The sequence below is a fragment of the Hemicordylus capensis genome, chromosome 3, assembly GCF_027244095.1.
Source record: "Hemicordylus capensis ecotype Gifberg chromosome 3, rHemCap1.1.pri, whole genome shotgun sequence".
NCBI classification, from domain to species: domain Eukaryota; kingdom Metazoa; phylum Chordata; class Lepidosauria; order Squamata; family Cordylidae; genus Hemicordylus; species Hemicordylus capensis.
The window spans coordinates 50702690-50724751 of record NC_069659.1 but is presented as its reverse complement, the minus strand read 5'-3'; the positions used below and the strand labels follow the sequence as shown (position 1 = coordinate 50724751).

The 22062-nt window shown below is 42.1% G+C and overlaps 1 protein-coding gene across 4 annotated transcripts; it reads left to right on the top strand.

The window, feature by feature from the left end:
- The first annotated feature begins 841 nt into the window (after positions 1-841).
- On the top strand, positions 842-21354 carry LOC128349651 (protein spire homolog 1-like). Of its 4 annotated transcripts, none has more exons than XM_053306296.1 (14): positions 842-1142; positions 2333-2385; positions 4344-4508; positions 7094-7219; positions 7335-7391; positions 8112-8168; positions 10621-10764; positions 11848-11977; positions 12624-12736; positions 14905-15048; positions 16561-16622; positions 19062-19089; positions 19503-19645; positions 21003-21354. In XM_053306296.1, the coding sequence occupies exons 1-14, from the start codon at positions 914-916 to the stop codon at positions 21178-21180; spliced, it is 1629 nt and encodes a 542-aa protein (XP_053162271.1). In that variant the 5' UTR covers positions 842-913; the 3' UTR covers positions 21181-21354. The 4 variants fall into 4 exon arrangements, with proteins under 4 accessions (XP_053162271.1, XP_053162273.1, XP_053162270.1 ...); XM_053306298.1 differs by having other exon boundaries at positions 12621-12736; positions 19554-19645; XM_053306295.1 differs by having other exon boundaries at positions 12621-12736.
- The last annotated feature ends 708 nt before the right edge of the window (positions 21355-22062 follow it).

Genomic DNA, 22062 nt, shown 5'->3' with positions numbered 1-22062 from the left:
CATGATCTAGTTTTCTATATGCAGGGAATTTTTGATATGGAAGAGTAATCATGTGGCTACTCTGAACGAATACAGCATAGCAGACATTGATTCACCTCTGCAGTGAGAACTGGGTTGAGCAGTTCAATCCTGTGTATGACAGCGTCCTCTTGTTGAGCTAATATTATGGTAAAGACAAGATATCTGAAAGATGGGTGTCAGATGTTGGGGGGGGGGCGCAATTTCAGTACTTGCCCTAGGCGCCTTTTCCCCTAGATACGCCTCTGCGGGAATGGTGGCAATGTGCATTAGCTGAAGTGATCGGGAGATTCCCAAGTGACCATTAAGGCATCTGAACATGTATTTGCATTGGCACCAATGAAAACTTTTCACCTGGGAAAAAAAAGCAACTGCATGGGTCTGAGGTATATTCGGGAGCATGACCACAGCAGGGGAAAGGGGTTAAAGCGCGCGCGCACACACACACACACACACACACACACACACACACACACACACACACTTTAACCCTGAACACTACAGACTTCCTTGTGCTTCACACTGCTGGAACAAAGTGAATGTTTCCCATGGATCTTGCTTTATGTCTTATGTTTCTGCCAGTACAGGTCTATTCATGTTGAAGATAGTGACTCACCTGAGCCCAGATCAATACAATAGGAGACTGTTGTGATTATATCTGATTCATACAAGCAAACGTAATTATCTTCAATAAGAAATTGTGTAACTATATGGGATGAAGGAGCTACTTTCCCTTTTAGAAAAGACATCCACTTTCCCACTTTAAAAGAACACCTGAAGGAACCATAATAGTAATGAACATATAAAAGTGCTTCAGTAATCACTTTTCTTATTCACTTGTGAAGCATTTATATTTTTTAAAAAAATAGGAAGAGGGAAGAAGCCAAGAAACACCATGATGTATACAAAAGAGCTCATGAAAATATCACTAGCTGAGTTTCTGAGATATTATGAGCAGCCTATAAGTGAGGAACAAGCATGGGCTATTTGTTTCCAATGTTGCTGTAAAATGAAACAGATAGTAGCTCAGGATTCTGCATTACAGATGATAGTCTTAGATGTTGATAATGTCTACATCCATTCTGACGGCAGTGTGTCCTTTACCATAAAACATAACTCTGATGGTAAGAATTAAAATGGTGGATACTTGACTTGTTCTGTCAAGCTTACAAGTATATTTCTTCTTCTTTGGCAATATCTTTACATTTTATCTCCTTATTTTAAGGACTTTATTTCTAAATATGCTTATCTGGTAGCAACTTCTGTTAAAATTGAATGGATTTCTGAATAAGAAATGTATAAGATTAGGGAGTTGGATTATTTCCTTTAAAGCTAAGGTGATATTTAGAAAGTGCAACTTCAGAGCTGGGTATCATTTATAAATTCATATATCTTGGGGCTGTAAGTCTCTACCCATTTACCTTGGAGTAAGCACACTCAACACAAGGGCTTCTCTCTGAGTAAGCATGCATTGGATTATGTTGTCAGACTTTTAACTAAAGATAGCACTGTTGTTACAGAAAGTAATAGTGCAGCCTATCTGTTATATCTTTGCCTTTCTCTGCAATTTTACAGAAGCATAATTCCATTAAAAGCCTTTGGGGAACAAAAGTTAAAACTATGCTAATTCCAACTGCAATTTTTTTTTTTTAAAGTAACCTGCTGCTGGTTTGTAATTTGCTCTGAGTCACTACTTCAAAATAAGTTCAGTGTGGTAAACTTGGTAGTAAGTGTGTAAATATATAGCCAAGTCAGTGATTGATTGTGCAGCTGCATATTATTTCATACAAAATTCCTGTGACAATAGTGGAAGCAATTGATTGAATACCAGACCTAACTAGAAGCAGCAGGGCAAATAAGATTAAAAAGCTTATGGTAGCAAAGCTCAATTTCCAATTTTCAACTTTTCTTGGAATGATATGCTTCTGAAGGCAGTTAGCGGTTATTTTTAGGATTAATGAGTATCAAGCAACTTTTTCTAATAATGCAAATCTCGCTACATTTGGAAACTTGAATTTACTGGTAATGACAACTCAATCCATGTTTACTCAGGAGTAAGTGACACATTGATATCAAAGCTACATGCTCTGTGTTAAACTTCAGAAGGAGAAGAGAGATTTCCTATATTATAAACAGTAACCTGGGAGTGGGACCAGTACTATTTCTGGTCTGTGCTGTAAGCAATTGGTGAAACTGAATCATCTTTAGCTTCCTACTTCTAGAGGCTCTTCTGTTGAGAAACCTACATCTCTATTAATTGTCTCTTCCCCTACCACTTTTTAACAAAAAATAATCTGAGTGAATTTTGTCCCAGATAGTCATACAAATCAACAACCACCACCACCAAGTGATTGGCTGGAAGATAAGGTAAGACTTTGGCACAGTTCTTCTTGACATCACTTAGGTGTTGAGATCTATTCTTGCTGCTTTGTATCTTTGTATTTTTGCTGGATGTATTCTTTGTCTTTTGTTGTGTTCACTAACTTTGTTAACCACTTTGAAAAGCAGGCAATGCCATTTCTAAAACACTTTACACAGATTACAATGTATTTCTCCATTAACAGGCAAACTTGCTAATACTAATCTTGGGGGATTGAAGTGAATAACTTGTGGGGTGGGGGAGCCACAGTGAAGTCCTATGCAGCTTGATTGAGAAGAGGGAGATAATGGGGCACCTACATACTTGAATAAATGGGACTGCTATTTGCCAGAGTTTTCATGGGCTTTGGTCAATGGAAGCCTGACTGCACCCTAAAGATTTGGATAACCGAGCTCTAATATTCTTGGGTATGTCCACTTTGTATAAACATAATGGAGTTCCCTCTTCAGACTGCTTAGAGGTTCGAAGACCATGTAAACAGTTTAATAGAAAAGTTCTAAATAACTTTACATTTAACTTAACAATAACTTTAAAACTTGCTGCTCAAGGTGGAACATAGGAAACTGCCATATACTGAGTCAGACCATTGGTCTATGTAGCTCAGTATTGTCTTCACAGACTGGCAGCGGCTTCTCCAAGGTTGCAGGCGGGAATCTCTCTCAGCCCTATCTTGGAGAAGCCAGGGAGGGAACTTGAAACCTTCTGCTCTTCCCAGAGCAGCTTCATCCCCTGAGGGGAATATCTTGCAGTGCTCACACATCAAGTCTCCCATTCATATTCAACCAGGGCAGACCCTGCTTAGCTATGGGGACAAGTCATGCTTGCTACCACAAGACCAGCTCTCCTCTCCTAATTACAAGAGGAGCAAGAACAATAGAACACAACAAAAATCAACACAAAAACAAGAGAAACACAGAACTAAAAGCAATGCTGCAGAGGCTAAAATGGTTTAAACTGGGAACTTGATTAAAACTACACTTAAAACTTCTCTTGGAAGAGGAGGATTTTTAATAATATGAGGAGGGTATATATGATGGGGAAGTACAATGCTGATCCTGTGCCAAGCAGTGTATACAGGACTGCTCACTTCCGTAGGACAATGTGTGAATAACTGAGTGCAGGATTGCATCCCTAGAGGAAGTGTTGGTTTGTGGCAAGGAATGTAAACAAATGGGGAAGAAGCCCTAAAAGGTGGAAATTTAGTTTCTTTAAAAGTGGAATAATACTTCCTAATGGTGCTGAGCAACATGACTTCATTCAACAGCACAGAATTTTAGGGTTGGAAAGAACCTTAGAGGTCTTCTATTCCAACCACCTGCTCAGAGCAGGAAATTGCTGTAGCATCCCTGGTGGACAGCCATCCGGACTCTCTACAGCAAGGTGCCTAGGAGCATACAAATACCTGCCATAATAAATGTTTGTTTTGCAACACAATGCGTGTTTACTCCTATGCGTGTTTACTCAGAAATAAATCCCATTAAGTTCAATATAAGTGTGCATAGGCTTGCAGCTTTAATGTCTAACAACTGGCTGTGTATGCTGGTTGAGGCTATCCCGAAGGAGAAAATATTGGCAGCTTCCTGTTGGAATAAATAGAATAGAATGTTGCTATTGGTCCTGGAAGGCAACCAATAGAAGTGGCTTGGTAAAAAAACTAATTTTAACTTCCAAGCCTGTTCATCCCAAGCCAACATTTGCAACAAGCAGTTACTTGCGTGGAGATTAGTTTACGTTCTGAAGTTGCCTTGTCCTGCTAATTGATGCCATCTAGGGCATTTTTATGTAGGTCAGTGTGAGAAGGGGGCCAAGTGTAATTGGAAAGCATTGCATCAGAGGAGTTCTATTTAAAAAAACCTGGTTGCTTAGACAACAATTTGCCTATTGCACAGAATAAACCTGACTTTGGTAGTCTGAACTAAAATGGTCTGTGGGGCTTCCTTTGTAGCTGACAGAACTGTTGGGAAAGCTGATCTATAAAGCTCTGGACTGGGGAATTGAGAGCCACATGGAACGGGAGCTGAGCGAGTCCCTGGAGAAGCTCATATGCCTTATGCTAAAGCTGAACATAGAGACAGTGAAACCAGCAGTCTCCTTCCAAGATGTCATCAAGGTTTCACTTTCCCTCTTACTCTTTTCACAGCATGCCTATGTTGCTGGGCGTTCATTCTTGCCATGGTGCTGACCAGGGTTCCCTCTAATTTTTTTCATCTGTGCATAGAATGAGTTTTACCCTGGGCAGCAGTAGCAAGATAGATGTGCACGTGCATTCAGAATGGAGCCTTCCTGATTCAACCTGAGCAGGATCTAAAATTAACTGAGGAGAAGTAAAACAACAACTTGTGAGCATGTGCATGCCTTATAGAGACTGCTGTATAAGGACCTTTCTGTGTATTCTGTGCATACAAAGTATGTTTTGAGTGTATTTAAAACCTAATAGCCTCAGATGGAAACAATCTGTGGTAAATGAATAAAATTGTTTTTTTGTTCTTTTCTTTTTTCAAGGCTCTCAGAATTGGTTTTTAACACAAGAAAAAGGGAGGGTTGAAAGGGGATTTATCTGGTGCAAAAGCATCCTCAAGCACTCAGCAGCTATCAGTTTTCTCATCACGTGTAGACCTACACGTGGAAGTTTTTTTGTACAATTTCCTATTTTCCAATAGGCAAAGAGTTTTTCCTGGGATTCCATCCCAAGTCCAGGGAAGTTCAAGCTCCGTCAATAAGAGGGGTGGCGGTGGCAGCATTTTAATTCTACCAGAAATATAGATTAGTTTTATGAGAAGTCCAGCAAGGCAGCTTGCCAGGGATGGTTAAGCATTCCCTCCCCTCATGTGAGCTGCTATAAGAACAGACCTGCTGGATCAGGCCCAAGACCCATCTAGTCCAGTATCCTGTTTCACACATTGGTCCACTAGATGCCTCTGGGGAGCCCACAGGCAAGAGGTATGTCCTCTTTCCTGCTGTTGCTCCCCTGCAACTGGCATTGAGAGGCATTGTGCCTCTGAGGCTGGAGGTGGCCCACAGCCACCAGACTAGTAGCTATTGCTAGACCTGTCCACCATGAATCTGTCTAAGCCCCTTTTAAAGCCATCCAAGCTGGTGGCCATCACCACATCCCAAGGCAAAGAATTCTATAGATTAATTATGCTCTGTGTGAAAAAGTACTTCCTCTTGTTGGTCCTAAATTTCCCAACCTTCAATTTCATGGGGTGACCCCTGATTCTAGTGTTGTGAGAGTGGGAGAAAAATCTCTCTCTGTCCACCCTCTCCACTCCATGCATAATTTTATACACCCCGATCATGTCTCCCCTTAGTTGCCTCTTTTCCAAGGTAAAGAGCCCCAGATGCAGTAGCCTAGCCTCATAAGGAAGGTTTTCTAGGCCCCTGATAATTTTGGTTGGCTTCTTCTGCACTTTTCCCAGTTCTACAATATCCTTCTTAAGCTACAGTGACCAAAGCTATACATAGTATTCCAGATGTGGCTGCACCATAGATTTGTATAAGGGCATTATAATATTAGCATTTTTTAAAATTTTCAATCCTCTTCCTAATTATTCCTAGCATGGAATTTGCCTTTTTGACAGCAGCCGCACACTGAAACGACACTTTCAATGAGCTGTCCACATCCCCCCACCCAAGATCTCTCTCCTGGTCTGTCACTGACAGCTCAGATCCCATCAGTGTGTACGTGAAGTTGGTGTTTTTTGCCCCAATGTGCATCACTTTACACTTGCTTACATTGAACCGCATTTGCCATTTTGTCACCCACTCTGAGACAAAGGCTTTAATCTGTTACACTTGGATGGAGAGGTGACAACTTGAACTGTATGTGATTGGCAGGATGGATAATTATGTGTGTGTGTAGATCTTGCATCTATTTCTATGGATTGGGGTATCAGAACAGCCAATTTGATATATCAGGATCTTCTCAGGTCAAAATTGCTCAGAGGCAGTGTTCCCTCTAAGGTGTGTACATGCTCACACATTTTTTTGATGTCCGCTCAGTTAATTTTGATACTGCCACCCAGAACAAATCTAATTCCACACACCGAAAATTAGAGAGAACACTGCTCAGAGCTGTTACCTTTTGGACAAAGGGAGTCTGAGAATGAGTTGGGCCTCTGGCCTGAGCTCCAACCCTAATTTTAAACTGCATTGTCCCCTACCCATCTCTGGTTCTGTAAATCTGGATCTTAGCTCCTGTTTGGACATGAGAGACTAGAAAGAGAGTGATCTTCATACTCAAAATCTTGAAGACATGCAGCAGTAGAAGCAGAGCTGACATGTAGAGGTCTGTTCTTCAAAAGCAGAAAGCGGAGTAGGGATAGTTTCTTTGTTTGTTCTGTTTTGGCATGCAGCACTGCAGATATGGCCAAGCAATAAATGTATATTCTGTCTCCCTACAGCAGGCGTTCTCAAACCCGAGTCCCCAGATATTGTTGGACTTCAATTCCCATCATCCCCAGTCACAATGGCCTTTGGCTGGGGATGATGGGAGTTGGAGTCCAACAGCATTTGAGACCCCCTGTCCTATAGGCTCTGCCTTGTCCTTTCCCCAGCATTCAACAGATATACTGCCCCCTCTACTTTCCTTACTTTTAAAAGCAGACTAACTTTAAAAACTCAGTCTCTTGTTCTAATGCTAAAATCTTTTCATACGTGAAAGATGTACGACTGACTGCTACGTTTCCATTTTAGATCTGTGAGGATCACTTCCTCAAGCCTTCCGAAGCTGCCAGTCATTATACAGTGATCTGCAGAGTGCTCTTTGCTGAATACATTGAGCTTCAGAAACTCATGTTCACTATTCAGAGCTGCAAAGAGGTACTGGGGGGAGCATCCCTGGAAGAAGAAGTGTGGAGGAGGCTGAGGAGGCAGGTAATCTAACCGCTACATGTGGAGCAAACAAATGGCAAAGGTATTCTTTTATATCTTTCAGTATTTGGGGAGAATGGACGTGAAAGAAGATTCTCGGAGGCAGAAGCCTGATAACAGGGTATGGGTAGCTTTTTGACTCTCTCATGCCCAGTTTTTCAGGGGCAGTCATTTCATGAGGTGGGGTGGTTGCTGGTACCCCATATATGCTATCTGAGGCAGAGTGGCAAGATGCTCTCCTCCCCCCCCCCGCTCTCTACTGCCATCAGAGCAGCTCTTTAGGACTGATCTGACCTCTTGCAAGCGTTGCAAACACTCCTTTCCAAGCTTGCAAGAAGCACAAGGAGAGAAGAGGAGGTTGCTGGCAACCTTTTATCTCCAGCCTCCATGCTGCTTACATGGATTGGTCTTAAAAGGGGTCTGTGGGGCAAGGCAACGTTTGGTACCTTGCCTCAGGTGCTGCAATACGGGGCCGCCCCGCAGTTTTCCAAGCAAAAGGATGAGAACTTGTAGGCCAATCTCTGTAAGCAGGTGCACTAATTTGAGAGGTGCTTGGTTCGAAAGGCTTGCATACTTGCAGTAGCTGGCCAAGCTAGATGCCACCCTACCTATTAGGCTTGTGACCCAGGAACTGGGGAGATGTCAGACCAGGCTGAACATCCTGTCACAGTAATTTGCAGTGAACAATGGAATTGTCTGCAGCTCTAGTCTCCTTTGGTTGAGAGAGCACTGGAGACTTGGAAGATGTAAGAAGAATGGTAGAGGAGGCTGGGAAGGCAGGCAGTCTGCCAGCTATAGGGGGAGCAAACAAATGACAAAGGTATCCCTTTATATCTTTCAGGATTTGGGGAGAATGGATATGAAAGAAGACTCTCAGAGGCAGAAGCCTAATAACAGGGTATGGGTAGCTTTTTGACTTTGTAAGATTTGCTCTGTTTACAAATATACAACCAGAGCATAGTGAAGGCAAACACACACTCCCATAAGCAGACAGCACAATCAGTGCTCAGGTTCCCCGAGAGCAACTTCTGCAGTCCATCCCTACCCCATCCCCCATGACTGCACCCTGGTGTTTAGCTTGAAGATGCTCAATCTGATCTCTCTGCCTCTTGTCACTGTTGTTTGAAGCTGGAAGTTGCATGTTTAGCAGTTTCTCTCTCTGGCCTATTCCCTTCAGCTAGATGGGAGCCAGCGTGGTGTAGTGGTTAGAATGCTGGACTAGGACCGGGGAGACCCGAGTTCAAATCCCCATTCATCCATTATATCTCCTGGGTGACTCTGGGCCAGTCACTTCTCTCTCAGCCTAACCTACTTTACAGGGTTGTTGTGAAGAGAAACTTAAGCATGTAGTACACTGCTCTGGGCTCTTTGGAGGAAGAGCGGGATATAAATGTAAAATAATCATAATGTCTTACCTGGAAAGCTGAAGAGTAACTCCTACTTATCAGGGGACTATCTCCTAGCACACTGGCTCGCTTGAATCAACGATCTGCTAGTTGGCAATTGGTCTTACAAAAGGATGGTCAGTTAGCATCTGCAACACTATGCAAATAGCTGCCTATTTTGAGATCCTTCTGTGAGGTCTTCCAGTAACTTTCTTTCAATTCTAGAGTGTTGTATATGAATGCTGCATATCCACCATGCTCACCCCATAGTTTTAAAAGTGTGCAGTGTCCAGCTCCTGCTCAAAGCAATTCATATATTCATTACTACTCTTTCTGACCAGGAAGGGAGAGGAGTACATTTGTGCCTCTTGGATTAGATTTTTGCCTGGAACTGGTTTCTACTGTATCCTATATCTAATGGCTCTTTTCCTGTGGATCAACCATTGGATTTCAAGTAGACTCGTAAATAAACTTTGGGTGAATACTAGTTTTCAAATCATAGTGAAATTAAAGCAAATGCTGTGCCATAAACCCAGTGCATATTTTAGATCAGGTCTCCATTAAGCATATTGTATCAATTAGAGATGTGCACAAATCAATTTCTGTGACAAATTTGAGGTCAAATTTCAATTCAAACTTGAATCTGCAAACTTGAATCCAATCAGATTTGATTAGAGCTGGATTAGGTTGGATTCAGATTCAAATTGATTCAACCCACTATTAAAGGTCCTGGGTGCACCGAAGTGGGGTGGTGAGTAGGGCCTTATGGGTGCCACCTACCACCCAGATTTCAAGGTGGTGGGGCACTTGGTTGATTTTTTAAATTCTTTAGTTTTAATTGATTTTGTATATTTCCACCATAAGGAATAATAGGGATTCAGAGCAGACCCATAACTCCCCGTGGGTTGTGTCAAGGTGGTCAAAAGTGTGTTGGGGGGTAGGGCACATTGGGTGCTAACTACCCCCCAACCAGCAAGGCAGTGGGGTACTCAGTTTATTTTAATAGGGATTTTTGAAGTGTTTAGACTCTTTGGTGTGTTATGACTTTATGACCATGAATTCCTTCTGCTCTTTTTAAAGCCCATAGTCATTTTGGTGTTACATTTTATCTCAGGATGTAAATGGTGACCATGACACATCTTAAGCATGACAGCCTTAATCCCTAGTTCTAGTTTTTTAAGGGTCAATTGTAGAATTTAGTGGAAATGAAAGTGCATCACCATAGGGAATAATGGGGATACAAAGAGGCCCCATTACTCCCCATGGGTAGCACGAAGGTGGTCCAAAGTGGGTTGGGGGGTAGGGCACATTGGGTGCCAATCACCCCCCAACCTGCAAGCCAGTTGGGTACTTGGGACTTTTAAAGGAATTTCTGAAGCATTTAGACTCTTTGGTGTTCAATGAATACTCATAGGGATTCACTATGCGGAAAAGACATAACACACCGAAGAGTCTAAAGACTTCAAAAATTGTAGCAGTTGAGCAGAATAGTGACCACATATTTTTGTTCCATAACTCCACTTCTAAAAGGGCTAGAGTTTAGCTTTAAAAAGAAAGAAAAGAAAACTAGGAATCTGGGGTAAATGAATAAGGGAAACCTGAATCTATTAGAATCAAATCTGTGGAGATTCGATTCAAGCTCGAATTTGGCCCGTGTGACTGGGCAGATTTGTTTCAAGGTGGAATCACTTGAATAGACCAGATCAGAGTGGAAAAATTCAACCTTGAAACAATTTGCACCTCCCTAATATCAATAATAGTACTGAGCAACTTGGTCTGTTTGAGAAGTACAGCAAGAATCTTTGAGCAAATATCTCTGACTCTTCAGAACTTCCATTTCAGTAGTCATTTGCCATATTAAATGCAAGATATCCTCTGTAGGGTATGACACTTGCTTTAGTGTGGGCTGCTTTTTTCCTACTTTTCTTCCTCCTCCCTCCTTTTCCCCCTTCTCCTTTTTTGCAGGCTGGCTTGTGGCAAGATGTGCTTGGTGACTTGCAGAAGGGTGTGAGGCTGCACAAGCCTAGGGCTCCTCCAGAAAAGTGTACCCGCTACCCATATAACACAGTGGTGGATGATATCAAAAACAAGCGCTATGCTCTCCGCAAAGTAAGTGTTATTCAGCCAGCTGGCAGAATTTTGCATCTGCAACAGTATCTGAACAATAGCCTTGCTAAATTGGTTTGGTCTCCACCTTTGGAACTATTTTCAGCGTGTCTGCTCTTTGGACTGGCAACAATTCATAGGCTCCAGTTTTCTTTATTGTTGCTTAATACATAGAGGCCTCATTCGCACAAAACAGGAAACCAGAGTTAAACTGGGCAGAGGTTGGATTTCTTGTACATCTGAATGCATGAAACCTCTGCCCCACTGGAAAAGTGACCCAAGGTTTCATGCCCCAAATTCCAGTTTGAACCCTCAGTCTGTTGTGAGTTCTGCTGCTCCTACCTGAATTCCAAATTCAGAAAAGGAGGCTGGATTCTTCTAAACTGGAGTGGAGGGAGGAAGCTCCTCCCTCTCTCCATTCTGATTGGCTGTTGCGGCTATCCTTCATTCAAAGGAGGAAGCCCAGCAGCCAGTTCCCCCTCCTGTGCAGCCAGCCCCCCCTCCCCCACCTGCAGTCTCGCTGACTGCTGTTCAGGTCCTGGCCCTTACATCTGAATGAGGACAGGTAAATACACGGGGTGGGCCGTGGGTCCATTGGACCCTTGGTTCTATGTTGCATGTGAATGCAGCATGTGCTCTGAAGCACTCAGTGTGACCTTGTGTGAAGTAGAAGTCAAAACTGTCTTGCTAGCTTCCCAGCTCATCTCTTTTAAAACATGAATAGGTCTCCACACAAAGTGACTGACCAGTTATCTTCTTGTGAGGTGGTTCCATGTTTATGAGGAATCTTTTGAAAGCGATGAGACAACACTGTTTAGCAAAGGTACCTGACACTTCAGCCTACTTCAATTATTTAAAGCCAGCAATATCTTAATTTTCAAAAAAGGATTTCAGAGAGAGAACTAATGTCCCCATGTTTCCTTAGGCAAACTAAGGTATCAGTTTACACAAAGGCAAATGATCTTGCCCCAAAATGGACCATGCAAACAGTTGTTTGCATTTCAGACTGAAATAACCCAGTAAACTCTCAAAGATATGATGAGTTTGGTTCTTATTTCCCTAACCTAATTGCATTTTGTTTGGCAGGTTTCAGCACGGGAAGTGAAAGAGAGAGTCTGCCAAGAGCCAAGTCTGCATGAGCGGCTCATGATGGAAGTGAAAAATCCGCCCAAGCTTCGACCCACCTTTACAGGGAAAAGTAGGATCAACCACAAAAGTATGTCCCAACTAGATCTAGGGTAACTGATGGTTCAAAAAATGTTGGGATGCAGGGTGAGGTGTAAAGGTCCCAAGCAAGAAACCCACTTACAAGTATGTCGGACTAAGAGTGCAATGTTGTGGTCATAAGCAGGAATTGACACTACAATCCTGCAGTGGTTAGGGTTATCCCTCTTGCATGTGCAAAGGGATTTTTAGCAGACTTGTAGATGATACACAACTGGGAGAAATGATCTGGATCTGATAGGATTAGGTTCTAATGCAATTAGTGGATGTCATTTAACCGTTCACAGCTCTCCAAAGCAAAATATGGAAGACTAACAAAGATGAAGCTGCACAAAATGGCTAAGGCATTGTTCAAGGAGACATGAGTGGAGGAAGGGAAGGCTAGAGTAGTTGACACTCAGAATATTGGAGGTATGTTCCAAAATGAACAAAAATCAGTGTCCAAAATATGGGAGGTAGTATCTCCTTGGGATAGAGCCTTGTGGAAGGTTTTTAAGGAAGAGAAAACACTTAAACCAGACATATATTACGTGGACTGTAAGTTATGGAGCCAATAACCTCTCTTGTATCACTAACTCTAGGAAAACACAACACACTATCAGTATCATATTTTTGTCTCGTGTGTGTGCTTTCAGAAGACTCTCAGAAGTTCTCAATGAATAACATTTTCTCTGACCAAAACATCAGTATGGACACCTCAAAGACGAAAAAACGACGGCTGAATTGCATCCAGTCTGACCCAGAAATTAAGGTAAGGCACTGGGAAGGGGAAACTATAGACAAGCCCAAATGACCAAACGCCTCTCTTCAAAAGTCATAAGTACTTGTGAAATTTTCATTTAATATAAGCATGACTAACTCTGCTTGTCAATTTTCCAAGGGAAACTAATAAAATGCCATAAGTCTGTCTGATTCCTATCTAAGCTAGCAAAAGAGGTATTGTTTGGCTATGTATGACAGCAGTCTTAAATATACAGATGAACTTAAGATGCTATCCAGACTGTTTCTTATGCACATGGCTTGGGTGGACCTTTTTATAAGTAACATCCTTCCCTTGCTCATAAACTAGAATATTTGTAGTTTTGGTTATTGCTTCAGAGACCATTACTGTCAAAATACGTAGCTCTGTTATTGTAAAATAAAGAAGAAGAAAAATCAAGAGGACTGACTGCTCTCAAGGATTTCTGCCTGCCCAACAAGGTCATTGGAGGGGGGCCTTTGCTCCATGTGCTGACTACTGTTCCCTCTAACAGAGATTCCCAGATGTGAACTAAAACTCCCAGCATCCCCAGCTGCAATGGCCTTTGGCTGGGGATTATGGGAGTTGTAGTCAACAACATCTGGGAATCCCTGTTAGAGGGAACACTGACATTGAGAGAGGCTAAATTGTTGTGCACATGGGACAGGGCCTTCTCTGTTGTTACCCCCAAGCTCTGGAATGTTCTCCCAGTGAATGTCTGCTCTTTGGCATCTGTGGCTCCTTTTAAAAAACAACTAAAGACCTTTTTATTTGTTCAGGCTTTTACCCCTTAGGGGCTGCTAGGTTTTTCAGCTTTCCTGCTTCTGTTTGTCTTTTTTTTACGGTGGTGGTTTTTTTGGTGTGTGTTGGCTTTTACTGTTTAACTGAGTTTAATGTTTTACATGTGATGTTTATGAAATTTTACTTTAACCTTTGTAAACCACCTTGGGATGCCTTATGAAAGGTGGCATAAAAACAAAACAATAAATAGGAGCCAAGCTGGTCACTTGGGGTCCTTTAAAGGTAATCTGCAGGCAAGCTGATTTCCCTAAACTTAATTTCCCAGCTTGATCAAATAATTTGAGAATTCAAGGAATATTGCAGATAACTTTACATGGAAGTAAAATGAGAACTTCTGGTGCACATTCTTATAATGGAGAACTTCTTTAAGACTTGGTTGCTTCACGCTTATGTGGGGAAACAGTACTTTGAATTTGGAATATATTTTGACACTTCATTAATCTGAGCACAACCCATCTTATGCTTTTGACTCCCATTATGTTGCTCAATTAAGCTCTAAAGCACTTGCTAAACTCTTCTCCCACTGAATTCAATGAAAGCAAATACTTAACTTTGAATTGTGCCCAGTGTCTGAAGGAGATGTTACGAATTACCTCACTCTTCCACTGCTGTCCTAATGGTGCCTCTCTAGGGACTTGTGTAAGTGTTCTTAGTTTAGTACATGTACTCTGGGTGAGGGAAACCTAGCACCCCACCTCTCATCTATCTCCTTTTCTCTCATCCCTCTACTCAGTACTAACAGACTTCTTGTAGGTCCAAGGGTGTAGCTATAATTGAGTAGATGCCTCCTCTGCCTCCGCACTAATCTGCCATTGATCGGCAGCCATGAAGTGAAAGGAATTCAGAGCCGCAGCAAGAACAAAACTCTGGTGCCTCCTGTCTTGAAGGTCATTGTCCTCTTCCAGAGTTTGTTCAAATACTGTATCTACAGGATGTTCAAGGTGTTGGAACCTTCAAGCTGTGTTCCACATTGAGAGGCTAAAAAATATGTAGGTAGCCCTCTTAGCAGAAGTGGGACATCTCAAAAGACTGCATACCAAGACTCTGTAGACACACACAATACATACTGGCCTTTAACCATGAAAGTGTACAACACTTAAAAAAAAAAAACCATTAAGTGGCCATTTTGGGTATGCTACTGTTGGTTTCCAGGACTCTAATTTGGAGGGAACACAGCAATTGGTCCAAGATCCAAAGATCTCTGCCTCCTGAGTTTACAGAAAGTTGATAATATATCTTCCAGAATGGCTTGCTTTAAATTCTACATTTAAGCCATTCTAAATGAAAACTTGTCATTCATATTATCTGTTACCACTAGTATGGATTTCAGTTTTACTCTAGGGAAGAAATATAACAAATGACAAATGTTTAATTCCTAGCTGTTGTCCAACTGCAATCAGATGCCTACAAGATGGTCACTGCCAACTATTGCAGATTTGATGAGGACACAATATGCTGAGTATATTACTGAAATGAAGGATTCCTGTCAAAAAGCCAGTTGCAGTATATCTTCAAGAACCCAGGTATTCACTAAGTTTTAGTCATTCTTCTAGTTCATATTCACTATGAACTAGTAATTCTTTTGGTTTCAACGTATCCTGTAGCATAGCAATGCTCTCTATGTTTCCAAGTGGTTGACAGTGCATTTTGTTTGTTTTGTGTCTCTTGGTGGTCCTAGATCTTAAAATGCCAGTATATGCTGGCTTTTCAATCCTGTTGAAACAGCACTGAGCCTTGGTTCACTGCTGCCAAACCAAGCCTAAAGGGCCATTCCTAGGAGTTGCTGTGCTGACCAACAAAGTTGCTGGCATGGGATGGAATGGCTCTTGTGCCCATCATGGAAACACCACAGCCAGCGCCATGGTGCTGCTGTTAATCAACCACTTGCTGTTGTGCTTGCAAGGGGGTGGGTCACAGTAGCCATGGCTAGTAGTAATTAAACCTATAAGAGGGACAACTGTCATGGTTTATGCAACTCTTGATATCGAAGAACCTTTTCAGACTATAAAAACTTCAGACAAATTAAGAGACTGGCTTATTCCACAGTTTAGAGCTTCTGTTTTCATTGACCAATCTGCAAGTGAGGCCAAATGGAGTACTGTTCACAACTTGTGTTTGTAAACAAGCAAAACAAAAAAAACACCACCCTAGGTCTGGCATTTCAGGTCTGGCCCTGCACACTGGAAGAATGCAAAGCCAAAAGGAAGGAAGAGAAAATATTTACAATTAAGATTTCAGAAGGGGGTCTTCCTCTACCCTGTGATGATATTAAGGTGCCATTACTTTGAGCAATTGTTATATTTGAGAAAGAAACATCCTGGTATGCAGGAGGGGAAGGGAACAAAGTGGGATATAGAGAAGGGTTTGAGAGTAGTATGTTAGTCTGCAGGTAACCAGCAGAGACACAACAAACTGTTTAAAAAAAGTGTAAATATACAGACATATTCTGAGGCTGGTTGTTTTGAGCAGAAGCAACAGGCACCATACCAAGAAATCCATGGGATTGAACCTGGGGCTTTCGGCATGCTGGGCTCTACCACCGAGCTATGTCTCTTCTCCCCATTCCCAACTTCTACTGTACATGACTTGTAAGTTCTAGTGTGTGCATGTATAAATATAGAAAGCAGAAGTTATTGGAATGTACATTCTAGCTTTTTGATTCAAGCTACAAATACAGGATATGTAGACCATCACCTGTGAAAACGCTGAGCCTCTTGTCTTAGGCCTAAGGCAATGCCAATCAGATTGACACGTTACCTTGGTTGTCCTCATGTTTGTGTGTTCTGCCTGCTTTACACTTGTACAGACTTGATCTCATGATAGCATGTATGTCTTGTAGCATTAGGATGGACGGCCTCTACAGATTTACCATCATGGGGGAACCTGTAGCTTCAATCCTAACTTCTAACCTGCTAGTATCCAAATTATGTCTCTAGTGTAAAAATATTAGGATTTGGTGTGGCTTGTATCATTTCATAGTATTAAAACATTTTTTAAGAAACACATTTAGCACACAGGCAATTTTCTCCCTATAGGTGTGTGCCTTTTGTCAGAACCAGTTCTTCATCTGGCCTTACCTGTGTCATCTCTGTAGTAGGTAAGCTGACTTGAGCCTCTGTAACTGGAAGGGCAAAGCTACTGTAAACCCCACTATCAAACCTTATACCCACAATAAGTAAAGTTGTGATGTCGAGTCAGTGTCAACTCCTGGCGACTACAGAGCCCATGGTTATCTTTGGTAGAATACAGGTGGGGTTTACCATTGCCATCTCCCATGCAGTATGAGATGATGCCTTTCAGCATCTTCCTATATCGCTGCTGCCCAATATAAGTGTTTCCCATAGTCTGGGAAACATACCAGCGGGGATTCGAACCAACAACCTCATGCTTGCTAGGCAAGTCATTTCCCGCTGTGCAATTAGGTGGCTTTTGCAAATCATACAGAGAGCAAATTTAGAAAAGCAACTTCATATGGGCAACCTCTTGTTCCCTAGGCAAGTTACTTCCCCACTGCGCCATTAGGTGGCTGTACACCCACAATAGTTAGCAACTATTGTAGGTGTAACATTGCATCTCAATAGGCATAGTGATGAATGCTGCAATGTAGCCCATCTTATGAGTGGATTACCCTGTAACCCAGTCAAGTGTTTCCCCTAAACTGACTAGCTAAGAGGGGGAAATCTTGACCTGGTCTCGCAAATCAGCTATAGAATTGCTGAACTTTAGTTGCTGCTGCTGAGACATCATTCACATGATACAAGAGAGTGTTTATAGGGCTGATCAGTGCAGGGAAGTGAAGACCACTTGCTCTCTGTAACGCTGCTCTGTAATGCATTTCACTACAGAAATCTTCAATAGAAAGGTCACCAGAAAATTTGTCTCTTCTTATTGAAGCACTGAGTTGAGGCAGCTGATCAGACGTAGTGAAGAAAGCAATGGGATAATGTACCGGAGGCTCCTGCACAAATACATTTCCTCAGTAATTAAGCTTTTCAAGAAAGCTGCTTTTTCCTAGGTGATTTATTCTAACCTGCTGGTATCCACATTATGTTTCTAGTGTAAAACTATTAGGATTTCGTATGGGGAAGCTACCAGCCATTAAAGTGTGCCATCGAGTCAGTGTCGACTCCTGGCAACCACAGAGTCCTGTGGCTGTCTTTGGTAGAATACAGGAGGGGGTTTACCATTGCCGCTTCCGTATGTCAGTATGAGATGATGCCTTTCAGCATCTTCCTATATTGCTGCTGCCCGATATAGGTGTTTCCCATAGTCTGGGAAACATACCAGCTGGGATTCAAACTGGCAACCTCTGGCTTGCTAGTCAAGTCATTAGAACCAGCCATTACTTCAGTAGAAATGCATAGTATTACAAGTATGTACAGTTCCTACGGGGTAAACATGGCTTCTTCCCAAGGCGGTAGTGGCTCATCCTGATAAGCCAGGGGGGCACCAAAGGAGGCAACCCCATCTGAAGGATGTCCAGCCTGCAGGCAGCACAGCTCTTGGGAGTGGCAGGAGAGAGAGGAGCAACCCAAGCTGCCTCCTTTGGTACCCCCCTGGGCTCTACAGGATGAGCCGCTACTGCTCCAAGATTCACAAATGAGATGACAAGGGGTACTTGCCACCAAAACGAATGCTGACTTGCTTATCCTTTGCCCCTCTCGTGCAAATGCTGACTTGTTATCCGTTTTGCCTCTCCCATGCCCGCTTCAGGTGGGATGTCTGCCATTTAATTTTAAAGATCCCAGCAGAAACACTTGTGTGTGCCTAATTTTGTTCTTTAAAGACACTTAAGGGCAGAACTGTGCCATCTATTTGTGGGGGGAGGAGGGGAGACATGGAGAGGCCAGCCAGCCAATCAATCTGGGCAGCTGGCTTCTGCTTCACACCTGCAGAACTGTGTTTTGCTCAGAACTTAACCCTGGGATGAAAGGTACATTTAGTCTGAAGGCACTAATCCAGAGCATTGCAGTGCCTTGCCCTTGAACCTAGTGGAGGTTCAGCCCCCTCTCAAAATGAACACAGGCAGGCTTTGAAAGTGATGTAGGGCAGCAAGGAGGGAAGGTTGCCAGCCGCCGCCTCCTGTCCTTGTACTTCTTTGCAAACTTGGCAAGGAATATGGGGAGAGGCATACCTTGCAAAGTTTGCATGTGCAGAGGCCAGGTGCATGCCAGCATCACACAGGAGCAGTTGGGAGACACCCCACTTGTGTACGGTCATAGCTGGGGGGAGTGCCACCATTACAGAAGTAGTGGCAAGGCAAGGAGCAGCAGGTATGGACCTCTTCTCCTCCATTTTAAAGGGATTGTGTAAACCCTCAGTTTTAAACCCTGCAGTTTGACACATCCCTAGCACCTACTGTAGGTTCCAAGTTCCCTCCCTGGCATCTCCAGATAGGGCTAAGAGAGACACCTGTAACCTTGGAGAAACTGCTGCCAGTCTGTGTAGACAATACTGAGCTAGATGGACCAATAGTTTGACTCGGTAGAAGACCGCTTCCTATGTTCCTAAGAGGCATCTTCTGTTTTTCTTTCAGTGTGATCTGCAAGGACTGCTGCATTAAGGTACATTTTCCTTTCAAAAACAACTTTCATTTGTGTAACGATATTAACCCAGAAGAGGCCCTGTACTCTTGTTCACTTGAGAGCCTTTAGGAGTTCCACTGAAGGCTTTTTAAAAAGCCAAGTGTAAAATGTCTATTGGATTGCTTGCCAGTTGCTTGGTTTCTCACTGGTGTGTTCTCTTAGTAGATGCTTCTTGCTCTGACTTACTATAGCTTCACGAGTACACTTGGTTAGCTGGAGTCACCCAACAACCCTTTGAGCTCATTGTTGGGTGACTTTTTAAAGAACCTCAAACTCCTGCTATAATTTTAAGGCAATGCTTATAAAGTTTTTTTTTTTTTACACAAAGGTAAATGAGAATTGTCTGCATTGTTATGTTGGTATAATGTTAGTGTCATGGTTGTCCTGTCTAGATGTCCATGCCGGTCAGACCCTGTATACGTCTTCCACTTAACTTCTTTAAGGTAGTAAAACTGAGCAAAGAAGACAACCTGGTCCCGCAGGATCAGAAAACTGCACAGCTCTTATATGAAGTAGAACACTGGGATTCTTCGAGGTCAGAGTTTTAAACAGTTTTAAGTTTGTTTGTTGTAAACCACTCAAGAAGCAAGTTTGGGGTGGCATACAAACATAACAAATAAGAGTTCAAACATCTTTCACTGTACATTTAGAGAGCAAGATTTGAACCGTGTTAACACATGTATACTCTCTCTTTCTCCTCAAAATGGCTAATAGGAACTGCCCTAAATAACTATGAGAATAGATAGACTAGGAGGTCATTCACCCAATCAAAAAAATGTGTTCTACCTGGGTTTGGGAGCTGTGTGTGCTCCCAGTTCTCAGTTGTGTGCAAACAAGGTAAGATCAAAAGCTACCCGGGTTTTCCTCTAACCTCGCTTCCACACAACCAAAAACTGAGAGCACACACAGCTCTCAAACCCAGGTGGAGCACGGTTTTTGATTGTCTGAATGACCTCTACGTTGAATAGAGAGAGAGCTATTCATATCTCATGGGCTTTTCTGCCTTGTACATTGAACATGAGAACAATTCTCAGAATTTGAGTCCTCTGTATTTGTAAAACCTTTGAAAAAGATAGCCTAAAGGGTCTTGTCAATTCCTTGAAGAAAAGCACAAAGGCCCAAGTTTAGGGACAGTGTTTGTTTTCTTTCAGACCTCAGCAGTAGGGAAGTGCAAATCGAATTTGAATTGATTCATTTCTAATCTGGCTGAACCAAATCACCCCTAAAAAGCGTAATTCAATTTGAATCAAATCGGCCAGATTCAAACTTGGATTGATTTGACAACTTTTAAAGGACATTTTGGCACCACCTTAAAACAAGGCACAAAAATAGGTTGCACAGGTTCAAATTTGAATCTGCCTGTTTTGGGCCAGTTTGATTCAAAATCAAATTGGCCAGTTTAAATCTGAATTCAAATTGAATCTGAAAACATGATTCATGCACATCTCTACTTAATGGGTGATAAGTTTCAGTCTGATCCAACAGGAGATATTTCAGAGTCTCACTCCACTCTTGAAGATGATACCAATAAGGATCAAGAGGAGAGACAAAAAGATCATAGATCACAAATAAATTATCTCCCCGCCTCCAATTAGGGTTATTATAGGAATGACTTGCATGTGTCCCTATTGCCCTTTCCTGAAGTTTTTCTAGGATTTTTGGCCACTCAAGAATAGCAGTCTTCCGTATGAAATCCTCAGCACTTACAAGCTACTAACACTTCCAATAATGGAAGTCATAGCAAGATCGTATTTAAAAAATTAAGTGGGAGGTTTGCAGAGGAAATTAGTTCTGACTCCACTGACATTTCACCTAGCAGACTCTACAGAGAGGACGTAGGAGAATACAAATGTCGGGAAATTGTCTGAATTGTTTCTCCTTGTAACTTCCAGAGTGCCTCTTGTGTTTGAGCCCCACCGTTTATCGTTACCCCTTGCTTGTCGTGCAAAAATCATGACAGATTGGCCTTCTGTGGACATCTGTAACAAATGTGAGCAATACCTTCTGGAGATCATCTCACATCAGCCTCCTTCCAGGAAAAGACCTTTGTCATGGACGGAAATGGAATAATATCCTACCCTTACCTCCACACTTCCAAGTATGAGAAATGTAAATCAGTGACACAAAGGCCTAAACAGAAGAACCCATGCTAGATTGTGTTTTCTCTTCTAGTGCTGAAGGGCCAGATACTGCTCACTTGACTGATTTGGAAAGCTGCACCTTAAAAAAATAAATAAAAATAAAATAAAATTATATATATATATATATATATATATATATATATATATATATATATATATATATATTTTTTTTTTTTTGAAGCACTTTCATAAGCCATGCCTCTAACATTCTATCATTTCACACTGCCACCTTTTAAAAGAGAGACAGCTTGAATGTCCTGACCTGAAGCTCACTCCAGTATTTTAACAATGTGCTTAGAAGAATGATGGAACATAGGTTGTCAACCCTATTCAGAGTCTTACTCAGCATTTACATGCCCAAGGGGAAATGGGATTCTGTCACCACACTAAACCCTCAACTTCACTATCCCGCTGAGCACGCCATGAAACCAGAGTCCTTTAAGAGGGGCTGTAGAGATTCATCCTGTATAGGATTTTAATTCATAAATTGTGTAATGCCTGTTGTTCTCCTCTTCTCTCTTCTATTGCACTTATCTCGTAGCTGGCAAACTCCATAACTAAGCCTAAGAAAGCTTATTTTTTATGTGGGTATTTTCAGTTCTTGGCCTTAAAACATGTATTTTCCTACTAACATTCAGAGTTAAAGTCATGTTGCTATTGTAAATATGGATTTGAAAAAAGGAATAAAGAGCATTTGGTTACAAAGTGGTGGAAATGGCTGCAAGGGTTAGGGTTTGTGTGTTAAATTTTCTCTCTCTACTGAGTCCACTTCCCTGTGCATCACTGCCTATGGGTACAATGCTGAGCTTCT

Coding starts and splice junctions, on each gene's coding strand:
- LOC128349651 (XM_053306295.1), top strand. CDS start 914: ATGATGTATACAAAAGAGCTCATGAAAATATCACTAGCTGAGTTTCTG. Junction 10,765..11,847: donor AGCGCTATGCTCTCCGCAAA/GTAAGTGTTATT, acceptor TTTGTTTGGCAG/GTTTCAGCACGGGAAGTGAA. Junction 12,737..14,904: donor AGTCTGACCCAGAAATTAAG/GTAAGGCACTGG, acceptor TTTAATTCCTAG/CTGTTGTCCAACTGCAATCA.